The sequence below is a fragment of the Acomys russatus genome, chromosome 14 (assembly GCF_903995435.1).
Source record: "Acomys russatus chromosome 14, mAcoRus1.1, whole genome shotgun sequence".
NCBI lineage: Eukaryota > Metazoa > Chordata > Mammalia > Rodentia > Muridae > Acomys > Acomys russatus.
The window spans coordinates 15,540,486-15,556,358 of record NC_067150.1 but is presented as its reverse complement, the minus strand read 5'-3'; the positions used below and the strand labels follow the sequence as shown (position 1 = coordinate 15,556,358).

The following is a 15,873-nucleotide window of genomic DNA, read 5'->3' as shown; positions in this document are numbered from 1 at the left end:
CTGCTCTCATCACCAGCTAGGACAGAAACTATTCTTGCTTAATAAACAAATAAACAAAAACCCTGTAAGCTCGTAGGTTGGGGGGAGTGGGTTAGTGGGGCCGACAGATGGATAGCCGGGGAGGAACTGGGGTGGGGCTACAGTACCGTGTACAGAGATGAACAGGGCAGGCAAGGAATGATAGCCCCCCTCCACCCCCACTGCCCTGCTGCAGATTGGTTCTGTGTGGCGGGGGGGGGGGGGGGATATGGGGTCATTCCTTTTTAAAAGTCCCCTCACCCCCATGGCTTGGAGAAAATGGCCTTGCTCTATCTGTATTGCTTAGGGACTGCCTGTGGCTGGTGGTGATGGGGTGTGTGGGTTTGGGGTGGGGGGACAGTTGGGCTCAAATGGTGGGGATGGGGAGGAAAGGGCTGCCCAGGATGGGAGGATGTGGCACACACCATTATTGCTTCCTCCCAGGGCAATGAGTTGGTGTAGTGTGGGGCAGTGACACTCTGAAAGGGTAGTTGGGTGGGTGCTGGGAAATGCTGGCAGAGGGGACTGTAGGCTGGGCTGCTGCCCGCCCAGGGAGCAGGCAGGAACCACGGAGACGTCACCTATGGCCACAGGAATCTTTAAGGCAGAAACAAGAGGAAGAAGCAGCTGGAAGGAGGATGTGTTTGTGCGCATGGAACAGAGCCCCCTTCCTCCAACGGAGAGAATGTAAAGTGACCCAAAGTGGACCAGGAAGATGGCATCCCGAGACCCCAGGCTGAGGCTGGTGGCGGGTGTGTGTGTGTGTGAAACCAAGAGTCCCTGGATCTTAAAGTAACAGCTCTTCTGACCACCCTTTCATCCATGTGGCCAGAATTGTACAAAAAAAAAAAAAAAAAAAAAAAAAGAGACGGAAGACTTTGTGGGAGGGGACAGTGAGCCAGGGAGAGGGGTCCCTGCTATGGACCAGCCCCCTCCTGTGGCTTTCTCTACGCTATTCCCAATCAGGTTCTAGCTTCCCTCTGAAGCCCAGAAGAACAGCCCGAAAGGCAGTGCCACACCTCCGCTTGAGTCTCAAGAGAGGCAGGAAGATGGCGCCTTGGCCTTGAGGTTGACATGAAGGGTGGGGTGAAGTGGAAAAGAGGGGGGACCCAGGAATGGGGAGGGGAAGTGCATCTACAGTTGCTGTGTTTCGTTCTTTTTTTTTTTCCTTTTTGTTCTTTTTCTAAAAAAAACGTTACAATTAAAATTCAAAAAATAAAATCCCTTTTTTTGGGGGACTTCAGTTCCTGGCTCCCCATACCCCACCTCAACAAAAAGATCCCATGGGTAAGGGCAGGGGGGAAAGAGTTAAAAAAAAAAGAAAAGAGAAAAAAAAACCCCACTTTTCTGTTTCCTTTTTTCTCAGGAGGGCCAGGAGTCGTTGAGGTGGTCTGTGGTGAGTGGAGAGCATGGGGGGACGGGAGGACCCAAGGGAGAAGGGAACGGGGATCAGGCAGGGTCTCCACCTAACCCCCACCTCTCTGGAGCAGAGATGATGGCAGAATTGTCCCCCGGTGTCCCAGAGCAGGCACAACAAGCCCTCGTGGCAGCCAGATGATCTCTGGGGGCCTCCACCTCTGCTGCCGTGGAGGGGAGGCCCAGGAGGCCCCGGGCCTCCTCTGAGGGGGACAGGGTCCTCAAGTCAGGCAGAATGGGGGTTCCATGGCTGAAGGAACAGCCCACAGCCTCCCTAGGAGCACCACAAGCTGAGACTGGCTCCTGTTTCACGGCCTCCTCGCCCTCCAGCACCGCAGTGTTCCCGCCTTTGACCACGGACTGTTCTGTAGCTTGACCTGTGGTGCCATCCGGAGCCAGGAGGGTTTCCTCGGCTGGAGGCAATCCTGGAACCTCCAGTGAATCCTCCTCCTCTTCCTCCTCCTCTAAGGTGAGCTCAAATTGGAATTTGTCAGGTGGGGCCGGATGCCCGAGCCCTCCCGGCTCCTCCTCCAGGGGTGGGGAAGGGCTCTGCCGGATGGCACTGTGATACCAATCCCGGTTGTCTTCCAATGTGTCCAGGATATCTTGGGCATCAGGGTGGACAAGATCTGCCCATGTCTCCCACAACGGGTGGACAATGTAGTCAATGAAGCCCACCTAGGGAAAAGAAATGGGGTCTCAACAAGTGCTTGATGGAGCTAGCAGGATCTACTCAATAAAACAAACAAACAAACAAACAAAAATTTCTTTGGCTTGGTTTTTCAAGACAGGGTCTCTCAGTGTTAGCCTTGGCTGTCCTGGACTCGCTTTGTAGACCAGGCTGGTCTCGAACTCATAGAGATCCATCCGCCTCTGCCTCTGTCTCCTTGAGTGCTGAGATTAAAGCCGTGTGCCACCATGCCTACACTAGTTCTTGTAGGGAATTGGGGTTCACCCACATGATGGCTCAAACCCATGTTACTCTGGATCCAAGAGATCTGATGCTCTCTTCTGGCCTCTGCAGGCCCTGCACACACATGGTGAGCATACACACATATAGGCAAAACACTCAAGCACGTTAAAAATAGTTCCATATGTATCAACTGGTGTGTAGCCCATGGCTAGCCCAGAACTCACTATCTATACCAGGCTGGCCATGCAATCCCAGGGATCTTGCCTGCTCTAGCCTTGGCTGTCCTGGACTGGCTTTGAAGATCTGGCCGGCCTGGAACTCACAGTGATTGACCTGCTTCTGTCTCCCTGAGATTAAAGATGTCTGCTACCAAGCCTGGCTGCCTGTTGCTGTCTCTTGTTTGTTGTTGAAACAGGGTTTCTCTGTGTAGCCTTGGCTGTCCTGGAACTTGCTCTGTTGACCAGACTGGACTCGAACTCAAGAGACCTGCCTGCTTTTGCCTTCCCAGTGCTGGGATTAAAGGTGTGTGCCACCCCTACCCAATGTATTTCATTTAAATTGTGTGTGTGTGTGTGTGTGTGTGTGTGTTCGTGTGTGTTCTGCCTGCCTGGGGTGCCTCATGCCTCCTTGGTGTCCAAGGAGGACAAATGAGTGACTTGGGCTTCTGGAACTAGAGCAACCATGTGGTTGCTGGCAGTCATACCCAAGTCCTCTGGAAGATCTGCTTCCCGAGTGCTGGGATCAAAGGCGTGCACCTGCACACTTGACCTTTAACCCCAGTACTGGGAACTGAGGCAGGCAGATCTCTGAGTTTCCAGGCCAGCCTGGTCTACATAATGAGCTCCAGGCTAGCCAGGGATATACAGTGAGCCATAGACTAAAACTTAAAAAACAAAAATTTCAGAAACATGTTTAATAATAAATTTAATTAATTGCCAGGCAGTGGTGGCGCATGACTTTAGTCCCAGCACTCGGGAGGCAGAGGAGGTGGACCTCTGAGTTCGAGGCCAGCCTGGTCTACAGAATGAGTCCAGGACAGCCAGGTCTACACAGAGAAAGCCTGTTTCAAAAATTTTTGAATTTATTTTGGGGGACACTGGCATGAATGTCAGAGGCCAATCTTGTGGAATAATTTCTCTCAAGCACCTTTATCTGCTAAGCCATCTCCTTGACCCACAGACAGGAATTTTCCCCCCTGAGACAGGGTTTCTCTTATAACCCTGGCTGGCTTGGACTCTTTGTAGACCAGGCTGGTCTTGAACTCACAAAGATCCTGCCTGCCTCTGCTCAGTGCTAGAATTAAAGGTGTGCGCCACCACACCCATCTTTTTTTATTTTTATTTATTTATTTATTTTGAGACAGGGTTTGTCTGTTTAACAGCACTGGCTGTCCTGGGACTCACTCTGTAGACCAGGCTGGCTTCGAACTCACAGAGACCAGGCCTGCCTCTGCCTCTGCCTCCTCCTGAATGCTAAGTGCCACCACTACCACCACCACCTGGCTTGTTTTTTTTTTTTTTTTTTTAATTGTATTGTCAATCCCACTTGCAAAAATAAGACTACTATCACAATTTGTGAATGAGATCTGAAGAAAGCATAATTAAATACTGTCTCAGGAAAACAAAACAAAACAAACAAAACAAAAGCCAAAACCACAAATACTTGTTTAGCCTGCATGAAGCCTTGGCCTTCATTCCCAGTACCACAAATCAATGGTGCTGATAAAGATCAGAGAATCAAATTTACCCTTGGCTACAGCAAGTCTAAGGCTCAAATGTAAAACAAAACAAATGAAAGCCACCCACCCAACACACAAAGGGTTACAATCAGGCTGGTGTTACTGTAGGTGCAAAAGAATCGGAGATGGGTGGTGATGAGCCTTAGAAAGGAGTGACGTGCCTCAGATGATCATTGCCATCCCCACAGACACGGAAACGACATACACGAGCTTGCCGTGCCACAGCGCTGGCTCGGACCTGAGGCCCTGCGCCTGTACCTGAGATTTCTCCACGGAGGCTGTGTGCTTGTCGCACATAGGGCTGATCTCCATCCCACGTTCCCGTTCCCGGTCGCCCTGCTGGAAGAACTCGGCCATGATGCGGTCGGTCCACTGTCGGTACAGCTCCAGGGGCTTGGTGGGGTTGCTGAGGTCTGCGCAGTGCACCATGTTCCTGAGGACCTAGCAAGCACAGGGAGGGACCGTCAGAGGCCAGCCTGAATCTGTCTGTGGGGCCTCTGGCTGTCTTCTCTCTCCCTCTGTTTGTTTTTTTAAATGAGACAGGGTCTCTTGTAGCCCAGGTTAGCCTTGAACTTACTATGTAGCTAAGGATGACCTTGAACTTTGATCCTGTCCCCATCTTCCAAGTGCTGGGATTACAGGTTATATCACGCTCAGGTTTAGTTTTTAGGTTTTTTGTTTTTTAAGATTTATTTATTATTATGTATACAGTATTCTGCCTGAATGTAGGCCAGAAGAGGGCATCAGGTCACATTACAGATGGTTGTGAACCACCATGTGGTTGCTGGGAATTGAACTCAGGACCTTTGGGAGAGCAGGTGGGTACTCTTAACCACTGAGCCATCTCTTCAGCACGTTTTTTAGGGTTTTTAAATTTTTGCCTTAAAAAAAAAAAAAGATTTATTTATTATGTATACAATGTTGTGTCTGCATGTATACCTTGCAGGCCAGAAGAGGGCACCAGATCTCATTCTAGATGGTTGTGAGCCACCATGTGGTTGCTGGGAATTGAACTCAGAACCTCTAGAAGAACAGTCAGTACTCAACCTCTGGGCCATCTCTCCAGCCCCTCCCTAATTTTGCATTTTAAAAATGGTCTCCAAACTGAGTCCCAGATGGTTTCAGACTTGTGGTTATCCTCCTGTCTCTGCTTTTGTTTTTTCAAGACAGGGTCTCTTTGTGTAGCACTGGCTGCTTTTTTTGTTTTTTCCAGACAGGGTTTCTCTGTGTAGCCTTGGCTGACCTGGACCCACTTTGTAGACCAGGCTGGCCTCGAACTCACATCAATCCGCCTGCCTCTGTGCATCACCATATTTGGCCGTCTCTGCTTTTGGAATGCTGGGATTACAGACAATCACTAGGGCTAAGGTTTTCTTAACTCCAATGTGTGTGTGTGTGTGTGTGTGTGTGTGTGTGTGTGTGTGTGTGTGTGCGCGCGCGCGCATGCATTTGCTGGGCATGTGAAATGGAATGAAGGTGGAAGTAGAGGCGAGACGTGTGTGTGAGGGAAATGGAGAGAGGTGGGAAAAAGATGGGGCAAGATGGAGTATGTGGTGAGAGAAGCTGGATGGTCAGACCAGGGGGGAGGAGAAATGGAAGGAGTTGAGAAAGATGGAAAAGGGAATATGACAAAGAGAGGAAAAGAGGGACATGGGTTGGAAAAGATGGGAGAGGCAGACAAATACAAAACAAAACAAAACAAAACAAAAAAACTAGGAAGAGCCGGTGTGGTGGCACACACCTTTAATCCCAGAATTTGAGAGGGCGAGGCAGGCGGAGACCAGCCTGGTCTACAAAGCAAGTCCACGACAGCCAAGGCTACACAGAGAAACCCTGTCTCAGAAAACAAAAAAACAAACAACAATAACAAAAAGCCACAAAACAAACAAACAAACAAGGAAGAGGGCAAGAGGAGCTATTCAGGAGGCAGGGTCTGTGGACAGCCAGGGTCTGGGGATCTGGGGCACCTGAATACGGTCGGCGTAGTTGTCCAGCAAGAGTACTCCAGAGCTGGTCACTTTTTTGGTCTCCACCATAGTCTTCAGATCAGCCAGGAGGGTCATGTGCTTGGACATGTCTGTGGCCAGCACCTGAAGACAAGGTATATCAACTCAGGTGGTGAAAGCCTGCCCGGCATCTGCAGAACTGGAGGGCTCTTAAGGCCCGCCCGGCCCCGCCCACAGCCCGGCCCCGCCCACCATGTCGATGACCATCTTGCGCAGGCTCTGTCGCTGCCGCTTGGTGAGGTTCTGGAAGATGTCGCAGTTCTCTTCTTGCAGCAGCTTGAAGCCCACAGCCAGGTGGTGGTTCTCAAGCACAGACTCATCGTTGTACATCAAGGCCAGTTCCGAATCTGCGGCGGGACTGAGGTCAGGGGAGGCGACCCTGGGTACCACGCCCCGCCCCCGTGCACACCCAGCCCCTGCCACACCGGTCCAGGAGCGCATCACCATAGGCCCCGCCCTCAGGCTGGTTTTGTCCAACCTAGACTGTTTCTGCATCTCCTCTGGTGGGCCTCACCCTTAGCCTAGCAGGCCAGTCCCATCCTCACAAGCCCCGCCCCCAGCTGGTTGTCTCCACCCCCTAGTTCTGTTGGTTCAATTTCATGCCCAGAAGGCAGGCCCTCAAGCAGGCTGGCTCCCATCAGTATATTAAGCTCCAAAGCTAGCCTGGCTAACCACTCCCCATGTGGTCCAGTCTGCACAGCACACTGGCTCCACCTTCATCCCCCACCGGCCCCAGCTCCAGGTAGACTAGGCTCCAGCCTCTCAGCCCAGTCTGATGGGCCAGCTCCACTTCCATTCAGCAAGGGGCTGCTCCTAGGCCAGATGGCCACATCCTGAGCCTGTCTTCCGCCCTGAAAAGCCACTCACTGGTATTGATTAGGAACTGGTTGGAGACGCCAGGGTGGTCCACGTCGTGGATGGCGGCAGCAAAGAGAGCAGCAAGAATCTCCAGGTCTGTGAACACGGCCTGGGGCAAGGAGAAGAGGTGAGGGGAGAGTCAGGGCAGAGCACAGACACGGGGGAGGAGGAAGATCATCTGGGCTGGTGGCTGAACCAGTACAGGGCTTGCTATGCAAGCATGAGGACCCGAGCCTCAAGCCTGGACCCCACATAAAAAAGCCAGGCCTGATGGGGTGCTCTTGCAATTCCAGCACTGGGGGACAGAGGTAGACCCCTGGCGTTCCCTGGCCAGCCAGTCTTTCCTACTCAGTGGTCCACACCACTGAAAGATCCTATTTTAAGAAGCAAAGTGACAGGGCCAGGCGGTGGTGGTGCACAGCTTTAATCCCAGCACTTGGGAGGCAGAGGCAGGCGATATCTATGGTCCACCAGCTTTAGTCACCAGTCTGGTCTCCATTGTGAGTTCCACAGCAGTTAGGGCCACACAGTGAGATCATCTCAAAACACAAAAGGGTACGCTGGAGAGGTGGCTCAGTGGCCAAAGCACTTGCCAGGTAAGTTTGAATCACAGAACCCATGTAAAAAAAAGTCTCAGTCTGCATCTGTAATCCCAATGTTCCCACAATGCAATGGGAGTCAGAGACAGGGCATGCCCCAGAAGCTCTTAGGTCAGCTACCCTGGCATATGCAGCAGCAACCACCGAGACCCTGTCTTCTAACAAGACGCAAGGGAAGAACTAACGCACAGGGGTGTCCTCTGCCCTCCACCCATGCCCTGTGGCTCACACTCACATGCCCCTTCTCCTTTACATGTACACACTAATAGAACAAGACAGACACTAGCAAGAAGGCTCACTGGGTAAAGCAATTCGCCACCAAGCCTGGCACCCAGAGTCAGATGCCTGGACTTACATGGTAAAAAGAAAAGTCACCCAAAAGTTGTTCTCTGACATCAACATTAACGCACCCCACCCCCCAACACACACACAAAAGATAAAACACAACAACAACAAAAAGACAGGATTAGAGACAAGATCAGAGGGACAAATGGGAAGGGAGGGGACAGTGACAGGGGAGGGGGCAGGCACTCACATCAAGGGCGGGCGTGGCCAGCAGCACATGCGTGGACTGCAGCACATCGGCCGCATGCAGGCTGTTGTGGTAGGCCACGTCGGCGTGGTAGTGGTCCTCCAGGGTCAGCATGTAAGTCATCATTGTGTCCACAGGGATGCGGAACTTCTTCAGCAGGTCTCGCTCCTGGGAGCCAACGGGGCAGGGCAGTGAGCCCTGCTGGTCCCCGGTACCCTGTCCCAGCCCCTGGGTCCCAGCCAGCTCCCAGCTTCCCCCATCACCTGGAATATTGTATACATGATGCAGCTGAGTGAGCGGCCTCCGGCGTACTCTGACACACAAAAGATGTTCAGGCCCCATTTGCTCAAGTTCTCCAGTTCCTGGTAGTGATGGAGGTGAGAGGTCAGGGAGCCGTGCAAGGGACATGGACGCCACTTCCTAGGACTTTGGGCCTTGTTACTGCTCACAAAATGTGAACAAATGCATCAACTCCTATTTATTTATGTATTTCATGTATATGAGTGCTCTATTTGCATGTATGCCTGCAGGACAGAAGACAGCATCAGATGCCATTGTAGATTCCCTGAGCCACCATGTGGTTGCTGGGAACTGACTTCAGGACCTTTGAAACAACAGCCAGTGCTCTTAAACTCTGAGCCATCTCTCCAGCCCCACATGAAACAATGTTCCGTGTAGCTCTGTGTGGGTCATTTGTGTTAAGGTGCCTGAGGAAGGCAGAAGGCCTGAAAGAGCAGCAAGCACTCCTAATGGGTGAGGCATCTCTCAAGCTCCTCACATGTGTGTCCATGTAGGTATGTGTGATTCAATTGCTTCTCTCTTCCTAGTATGTGGGTCCTGAGGATTGAACTCAGGTCATCAGGCTTGGTGGGTGAGTGCTCGCTGGCCACAGGCACCTCATTTTTTGAGACTTTTTTTGTTTTTGTTTTTTTCTGAGACAGAGTTTCTCTGTGTTGCCTTGGCTGTCTGGGACTCACTTTGTAGACCAGGCTGGCCTTGAACTCATGGAGATCCGCCTGCCTCTGCCTCCCAAGTGCTGGGATTAAAGGTGTACGCCACCACTGCCCCACGAGACAGCATTTTTAATGGACTGGGAGCTCAGGTTTGGCTATACCAGCTGCGCCGTGAGCCTAGGGATTCATCCTGCCCTGTCTTCACTTACCCAACACTGGGGTGACACGTGTACACAGAACACCTGTGTTTTTGTGTGGGCAATGGGGATCTGGGTTCAGACTGTACTTTAATAAACGTTGAGCAATCAATCGCCCAGTCCCACCCTATCTTTGAGAAAGAGTCTCGGGCTGGAGAGATGGCTCAGAGGTTAAGAACACTGACTGCTCCCCTGGAGGTCCTGAGTTCAATTCCCAGCAACCACATGGTGGCTCACAACCATCTATAATGTGATCTGATGCCCTCTTCTGGCATGAAGGTGTACATGCAGGCAAAGCACTGTATACATGAGAGAGAGGGAGAGAGAGAGAGAGAGTGAGAGAGTCTTCTGTAGTACATGCTGGCCTTGAACTCACTGTGTTGCGGAGGATGACCCTGAATCCTCCTGCTTCTACCCCCCAGTGCTAGGCTCCCAGGCATGTGCCACCACACGTAGTTTATGCTAGTGACTTCTCTAGCACCCTTCGGCTCACGAGCTGGGAACCAAGCCAGGCTGCGTCCCAGACCTAGGTCAGGCTTCTTTAAGCTGACCTGCTCATGAGGCCTCAGCTGTGTTGGGGTTGGGGCAGGAATACTGGCCTCCTGGAAAGACACTACACACCGGGGACTCGGTTACTAACACCGACTGAGGCTGCTCAAAGTGTGTTAGATGAATGGCTGTGTAAAGGCAGGCACCTACTTGTGCTAAGAGGTCCTCTTGCTCTGTCTTGACTCCAAATCGTGGGATACTGGTGTTCAGGCTTCCGGTGTGCACCAGCTTTTTCAGGCCTGTGATCTGAGACATGGGCTGGGACTGTCGCACCACCGGTGGCGTGGGCTGCTGGAAGGCCCTCTGTCTCGGTGTGGGTGAGGGGATTTCCACGTCATTCTGCTTGTCTGTAAGAGGCATGAGACGTGCTCTCAAGGAGGTTCCCCCACATCCCTCAGTCCCCGGTGGTGTCCTGAGATGCCTCACTTGATATGAGGCCATCCTTCTGAGGAAAATGCTAGTCTCTTTTCTGAGGCTGGAACCCAGGACCCAGGTAAGAAACTTTCTGGGAGGTGATGGGCAGGTGTGTGTGTGTGGGGTCCTAGAGATGGCCCTGGACTATGGAGAACCCTTAGACTGGTGCCCAGTTTGGGCCACAACATTGTATGAGACATGAGGAGGTAGGACGGAGCCAAGAGTGAGCTGCTGCCCACCCTGGATAGCCAGGGGAATCTTCTTTTGGATTTGGAGACAGGGACACTCTGTGTAGCCTTGGCTGTCCTGGACTTGCTTTGTAGACCAGGCTGGCCTCGAACTCACAGAGATTGGCCTGCCTCTGATGGGATTAAAGGTGTGCACCACCACACCCAGCTGCCAGGGGATCTTCTTGGCCATTGAAGACACTCCTATGATGGCCAAGGTTAGTGGTGGGAGGGGGGATTGCTGGTAGGGGTCTCTGGGTCCATGATCCCCTTCCCCTTGGCACCAGTCAGCCTGGGGACCAGCCCCAAGACTCTTCTTGAGCTTTCAAAGGCTTCTGAGAGCCAGCAGGGGTGGGACCTAATTTGCATGCAACCTTCCCACTGGTTGCGCCCTCAGAACTCTGAAACTACCACACCTTCGCTATTGGAGGGAGACTCAAAACTCTGAATCTCACAATCTCCAAACAGTTTTTGACCCAGAATCTCATGTAGTCTAGGCTGGCCTGGAACTTGATTTGTCCTGCCTCAACCTGAGTCCTGAGAATTTATAGGTGTGTTCTACCACCCCAGCTCTCCTCCTCCTCCTCTTCCTTCTCCTCTTCTTCCTCTCCTTCCCCTAAGACAGGGTTTCTTTGTGTAAAAGCCCTAGACTGGCCTCCAGAATGCTGAGATTAAAGGCATGTGCCACCAGCACCATGCCTGGCTGGAATAGGCAGCAGCTGTTTCTTCTTCTTTTTCTCCTTCTTCTTCTTGTTTTTTTGTTTTTTGAGACAGGGTTTCTCTGTGTAGCCTTGACTGTCCTAGACTCACTTTCTAGACCAGGCTGGCCTCGAACTTACATCGATCCGCCTGCCTCTACCTCCCAAGTGCTGGGATTAAAGATGTGTGCCACCACCGCCTGGCGAGACAGGGTGTCTTTATGCAGCCTTGGCTGTCCTTGAACTCACTCTGTGACCACCAGGCTGGCCTCGAACTCAGAGCTGATCTGGTCTGTTGTTCTAGATTGTTTTGTTTTGAAGACAGGGAACCTCTGTGGCTGTGGAACTCTGAGATCTACCTGCCTTAGTCTCCTGAGTGTCACGATGAATGGCACTCACCACCACACTGCCTCTCTTTTATTAATTTTTAAATGTATTTATTTGTGTGTATGTATGTTCATGAGATAGCACGTGGGTGCCACAGCACTGATCTAGAGGTCAGAGGGTGATCTTGGGCATCAGTCTTCAACTTCCATTTGTTTTTGTTTGTTTTGAGACAGGCTCTGCCTGTCTACCCATGGCTGGCCTGGAACTTGCTTTATGGGCCATGTTGGCTTTGAACATAAAAATCTTCCTGTCTCTGCTCCTGATTAAAGTGAGTGTGAGTGGTGTTATTATATTTTGTATTTTGGTTTCTTGAGATAGCATCTCACTATGTAGCCCAGGTTGTCCTTAAATTTACAGTTCTTAACATCTTGAGCACTAGGATGATAGGTGTGTGTGTGTGTGTGTGTGTGTGCATGCCATCACACCCTGCTCTTTGCTTTACTGTATGAGTGTTATGTGTTTGGTTTAGTTGAGACAGGGTCTTTTTTGGCCCAGATGACTTTCTATCAGCTGCACAGCAAACTCTGACCTTGAACTTCTTCCTCTGCTTCCCCAGAGTGCTGGGATGACAGGTCTGCACCACCAGGGTGGGTTTATTTTTTAGCTTTTCGAGACAGGGTTTTTCTGTGTTATGTTGGCTGTCCTGGACTCACATTGTAGACCAGGCTGGCCTCGAACTCACAGTGATCTGCCTGCCTCTGCTTCCCGAGTGTTGGGATTACAGATGTACACCACCACGCCCAGCTCAGGGTGGGTTTATAATATGCTGGCTTTGTGCATTCAAGTCAGAGCTCTTCCCACTGGCCATCTTCCTAGGCACTGCTTAGAGGCTTTTCAAAGCTTAAGAATTCTATCTGAGGGGACTGGAGAGATGGCTCAGAGGTTAAGAGCACCGACTGCTCTTCCAGAGGTCCTGAGTTCAATTCCCAGCAACCAATGGTGGCTCACAACCATTATAATGTGATCTGACACCTCTTCTGATCTGCAGGTGTTACATGCAGGCAGAGCACTGTATACATAATAATAAATAAATAAATCTTAAAAAAAAAAAAAAAAAAAGAATTCTATCTGAGCTGGATGCAGTGGCACACATCTGTAATCCCAGCACTCGGGAGGCAGAGGCAGGTGGAGCTCTGTGACTTTGAGCCTAGCCTGGTCTACAAATCAAGTCCAGGACAGCCAGGGCTATTACACAGAGAAACCCTATCTAGAAACAAAACAAAAAAACCACCACTTGCTGCCCCCCCCACCCCGCAAAAAATTCTATTTGAACCTCGTCTACATATCCAGTTCCAGGCCAGCCAGAACTACACACCAAAACCTGGTTCAATAAGTAAATGAATAATGAAAAATAAATGAGAATTCTGTTTTAATTTCTAAGGAGATTTTGGCCTTATATTAGTTTCTGTTTGTTTGTTTGTTTGTTTTGTTTTTTCCAAGACAGGGTCTCTCTGTGTAGCCTTGGCTGTCCTGGACTCGCTTTGTATACCAGGCTGGCCTTGAACTCACAGCGATCCACCTGCCTCTGCCTCCCGAGTGCTGGGATTAAAGGCATGTGACACCATGCCCGGCTCTTATATTAGTATTTTATTTTATGTATGTGCTCATGTACACGGAGGCCAGGGGTCAGCCTCCAGTGTGGTTGTCCAACATTGTCCACCTTGGTTTCTTTTATTCTTTTGTCCTGGAACCTGCTTTGTAGACCAAGCTGGCCTTAAATTTACAGGCAGATCCTCCTGCCCCTGCCTCCCAGTGCTGGGATCAAAGGCGTGCACCCCCACTGCTACTCTACCTTGCTTAGGGCAGTGTTTCTCATTGAACCTGGGGCTCATAGATTTGGCTACATCATCTGGGCCTGGCCAGTGTCTTCTACTCAGAGCTTGGATTATAGGTGTATATGTGGCACCTGGCGGTTTCCATGGGTTCAAGATCCGAACTCAAGTCCTCACACTTTAATGACATAGCCATCTTCCCAGTCTGGGATATTTTAAAATATAGGCTCAACAGAACTTGGGTGGATCACTAAGTTTGAGAGGGAACTCATGAATGAGGAGTTCTGGGACCCCATGACCCTTGACCCAATGCCCACCCCCACTCCCATCCCACTTGCTGCCTTGCACTCACCCAGGAATGTTGTGGAAATGTACTCTGAGACCTGGTTTCCTGACCTGCTCATTTCCGACAGGTGTGTGAGTTCACGGTTCAGCATCCTTTTGAACTGAGGAGAAGGAGCCAAGAAAAAATGGGTGATGGGAGACCATTGTGGGGTGCATGTGGACACGCTCATGTGGGAGCCCTTCCCAGCTAATTCCTGAAGGCACCACAATTTCTCCACTCAGAGCCCCCAATTAGGCTGCTTGAGGGGTACAATGGCTTTTCCTGTCCTGTTGGCTCTGGAGTCGGGGGACGGACTCCCCTAACTTGGGAGGGGATTCCCAGTTGAAGAACACGACCCCCCCTCCCAAGAGCCGTTAGAGGAGCACCTGTGGAAGGGAGGGGCTCCTGCTGACCACGGAGCCAATAGCACACCAGGAGACTTCCGTCGCCATGGTGATGGGAGTCTCCTTAGCAACTCCCCCTCCAACCAGCTGCTGAGTCCAGGAAAGGGGGGCAAGGCCGAGGCCCCTTAACCCTTGCCTTCCCAGAGCCAGCCCCACCGGCCTAGGTGTTGCCAAACATGACCTCAATTCAGGGATGGAGGTTGGAGGGAAAGGATTGGGGTCTGCGCAGCAGGCCCAGCCCAGTCTGGAAGGTTTCATGTTTCCGGGCACCCAAGCTCTGGGAGAAGAGTGGGCTCGTCTAGACAAGGGGACCGAGCCAGCCTAAGAAATTCCAGTCCTATCTCCTAGGGGAGGGGGCTCCCATCAAAGCCCCCCTCTCCTCCATCCTCAAGGAGGTAGCTAATGTACAAATGGGAGCAGTACGTCCCCAAATGGGTTTGGGGGTCTCCTCCTGGTCCCTCATGTCCCTTCTCACAGGCGTCTTCTGTGACATTGGGCTTGGAGCAGAAAGGGCATATGTTCCCCACCCCCAGCACTCCATAGCAGGGACAAGGCAGGAGGGCAGAAAACAGGAGGGGGTGACCCACACTAAAGATCGGGTGGTCACCTTTCTCAGTACTACGGAGAGACCCCAGACACACACACACACACACACACACACACACACACCTGCACATAATCCCAAATTGTCCTCAGCCTATCTAGCGTCACACAGCTCAGATGCACCGACCAAAAGGTTCACACCCCAATAAGTCAGTCATTGACATTTGGGGGTCACACACCCCCAAAACATCAAGTAGCATTGCATTTAACAAGTATACCATGACACACAACATCTGGTTCATTCCAGGACCAGGCAGGACACCCAGCCATCGCAGACACATGCATGTCCAGGTCCAGGTTAGTCACACCCAGCCAGAAAGACACCTTCCCCAGTAAGACTCCCAAGCACACACTCACACTTAGCATACAGACACAGTCATACACGCCCAGCCCTGGGTCACACAGAGGCCACAAAGCATGTTATATGATCCAGCTATACATGAGCACAGCTGCAGCCAAGTGCCCATCCCATGAGGTCAGAGGTCCCTGATGCATGATGCCCCTCCCCCCTGACCCTGCACAGCCCTACCTGGTCCCACCAGCCCACTAGCCAGGGCTTGGAGCAGGTCTCGCAGAAGAAGTCGACCAGAGGCATGGTGGAAGCTTAGCTCTGGGCTGGCGCACAGATAAGGTAGGTTTGGCCGAGTCCTTGGGTCAATGGTTCCTGGGGACTGGGGGCAACAGAGGGAGGGGGGGAGCTGGGCAGACGGGGACAATGTCCAAAGGGAGCCGCGGAGGGGTCTGGGCCAGCCCAGCGGGACTGGGGGCCCCCTTCCCCTCCGCGCTCCCAGCGGCAGCCCTGGTTACATCGTCTGCCAGCCCCTGGTCCTGATGGGTCCCTCTGCAGCAGAGGCAGGAGGCAGTGGGGGACCTGTGCCCATGGGGACAGGCAGGGTAAGTGCCCAGGAAGGAAACCGAGCTGAGGAGGCTTGGGGCTCTGTGTGCACTGTTGTGTGTGCGCGCTCACTGCGGTACTGGAGGCTGCACTTGAAGTCAGGTGGTGCTGGGGGTGGGGGGGCGTTAAAGGGGCATCAGAGCCCACGGGCCTCAGCCAGGACTCAGAGAAGGCTGCTGCAGGAAGGCAAGGAGGCCCTGAACTCTGAGGACACACCTCATCCAGGGACATGGCCAGACAGAGAAACACTCCACACCACACACGTGCCTTGAGACACACTGTCCTCAAAACCAGAAACTGAATGTGGTCAGACACCCGAATGTTTACACACACACACACACACACACACACTCTCTCTCTCTCTCTCTC

At 51.9% G+C, this 15,873-nt stretch overlaps 1 protein-coding gene across 6 annotated transcripts in view; it reads right to left on the bottom strand.

Moving 5' to 3' along the window:
* Positions 1-1,339: 1,339 nt before the first annotated feature.
* Positions 1,340-15,873, bottom strand: part of Pde4a (phosphodiesterase 4A) — a 40,107-nt gene continuing 25,573 nt past the window's right edge. For 5 of the 6 annotated variants that reach the window (XM_051155980.1, XM_051155985.1, XM_051155981.1 and 2 more), the window contains 9 exons: positions 13,630-13,723; positions 9,930-10,126; positions 8,344-8,442; positions 8,084-8,248; positions 6,959-7,058; positions 6,284-6,438; positions 6,053-6,175; positions 4,344-4,526; positions 1,340-2,112 (listed from right to left, as the gene is read on the bottom strand). In XM_051155980.1, coding sequence (XP_051011937.1) covers positions 1,468-2,112; positions 4,344-4,526; positions 6,053-6,175; positions 6,284-6,438; positions 6,959-7,058; positions 8,084-8,248; positions 8,344-8,442; positions 9,930-10,126; positions 13,630-13,723 — 1,761 coding nt within the window. In that variant the 3' untranslated portion in view covers positions 1,340-1,467. Of the gene's footprint in view, positions 2,113-4,343; positions 4,527-6,052; positions 6,176-6,283; positions 6,439-6,958; positions 7,059-8,083; positions 8,249-8,343; positions 8,443-9,929; positions 10,127-13,629; positions 13,724-15,138; positions 15,811-15,873 lie in introns of those variants that run through there. The other variant, XM_051155984.1, reaches the window with a different exon arrangement.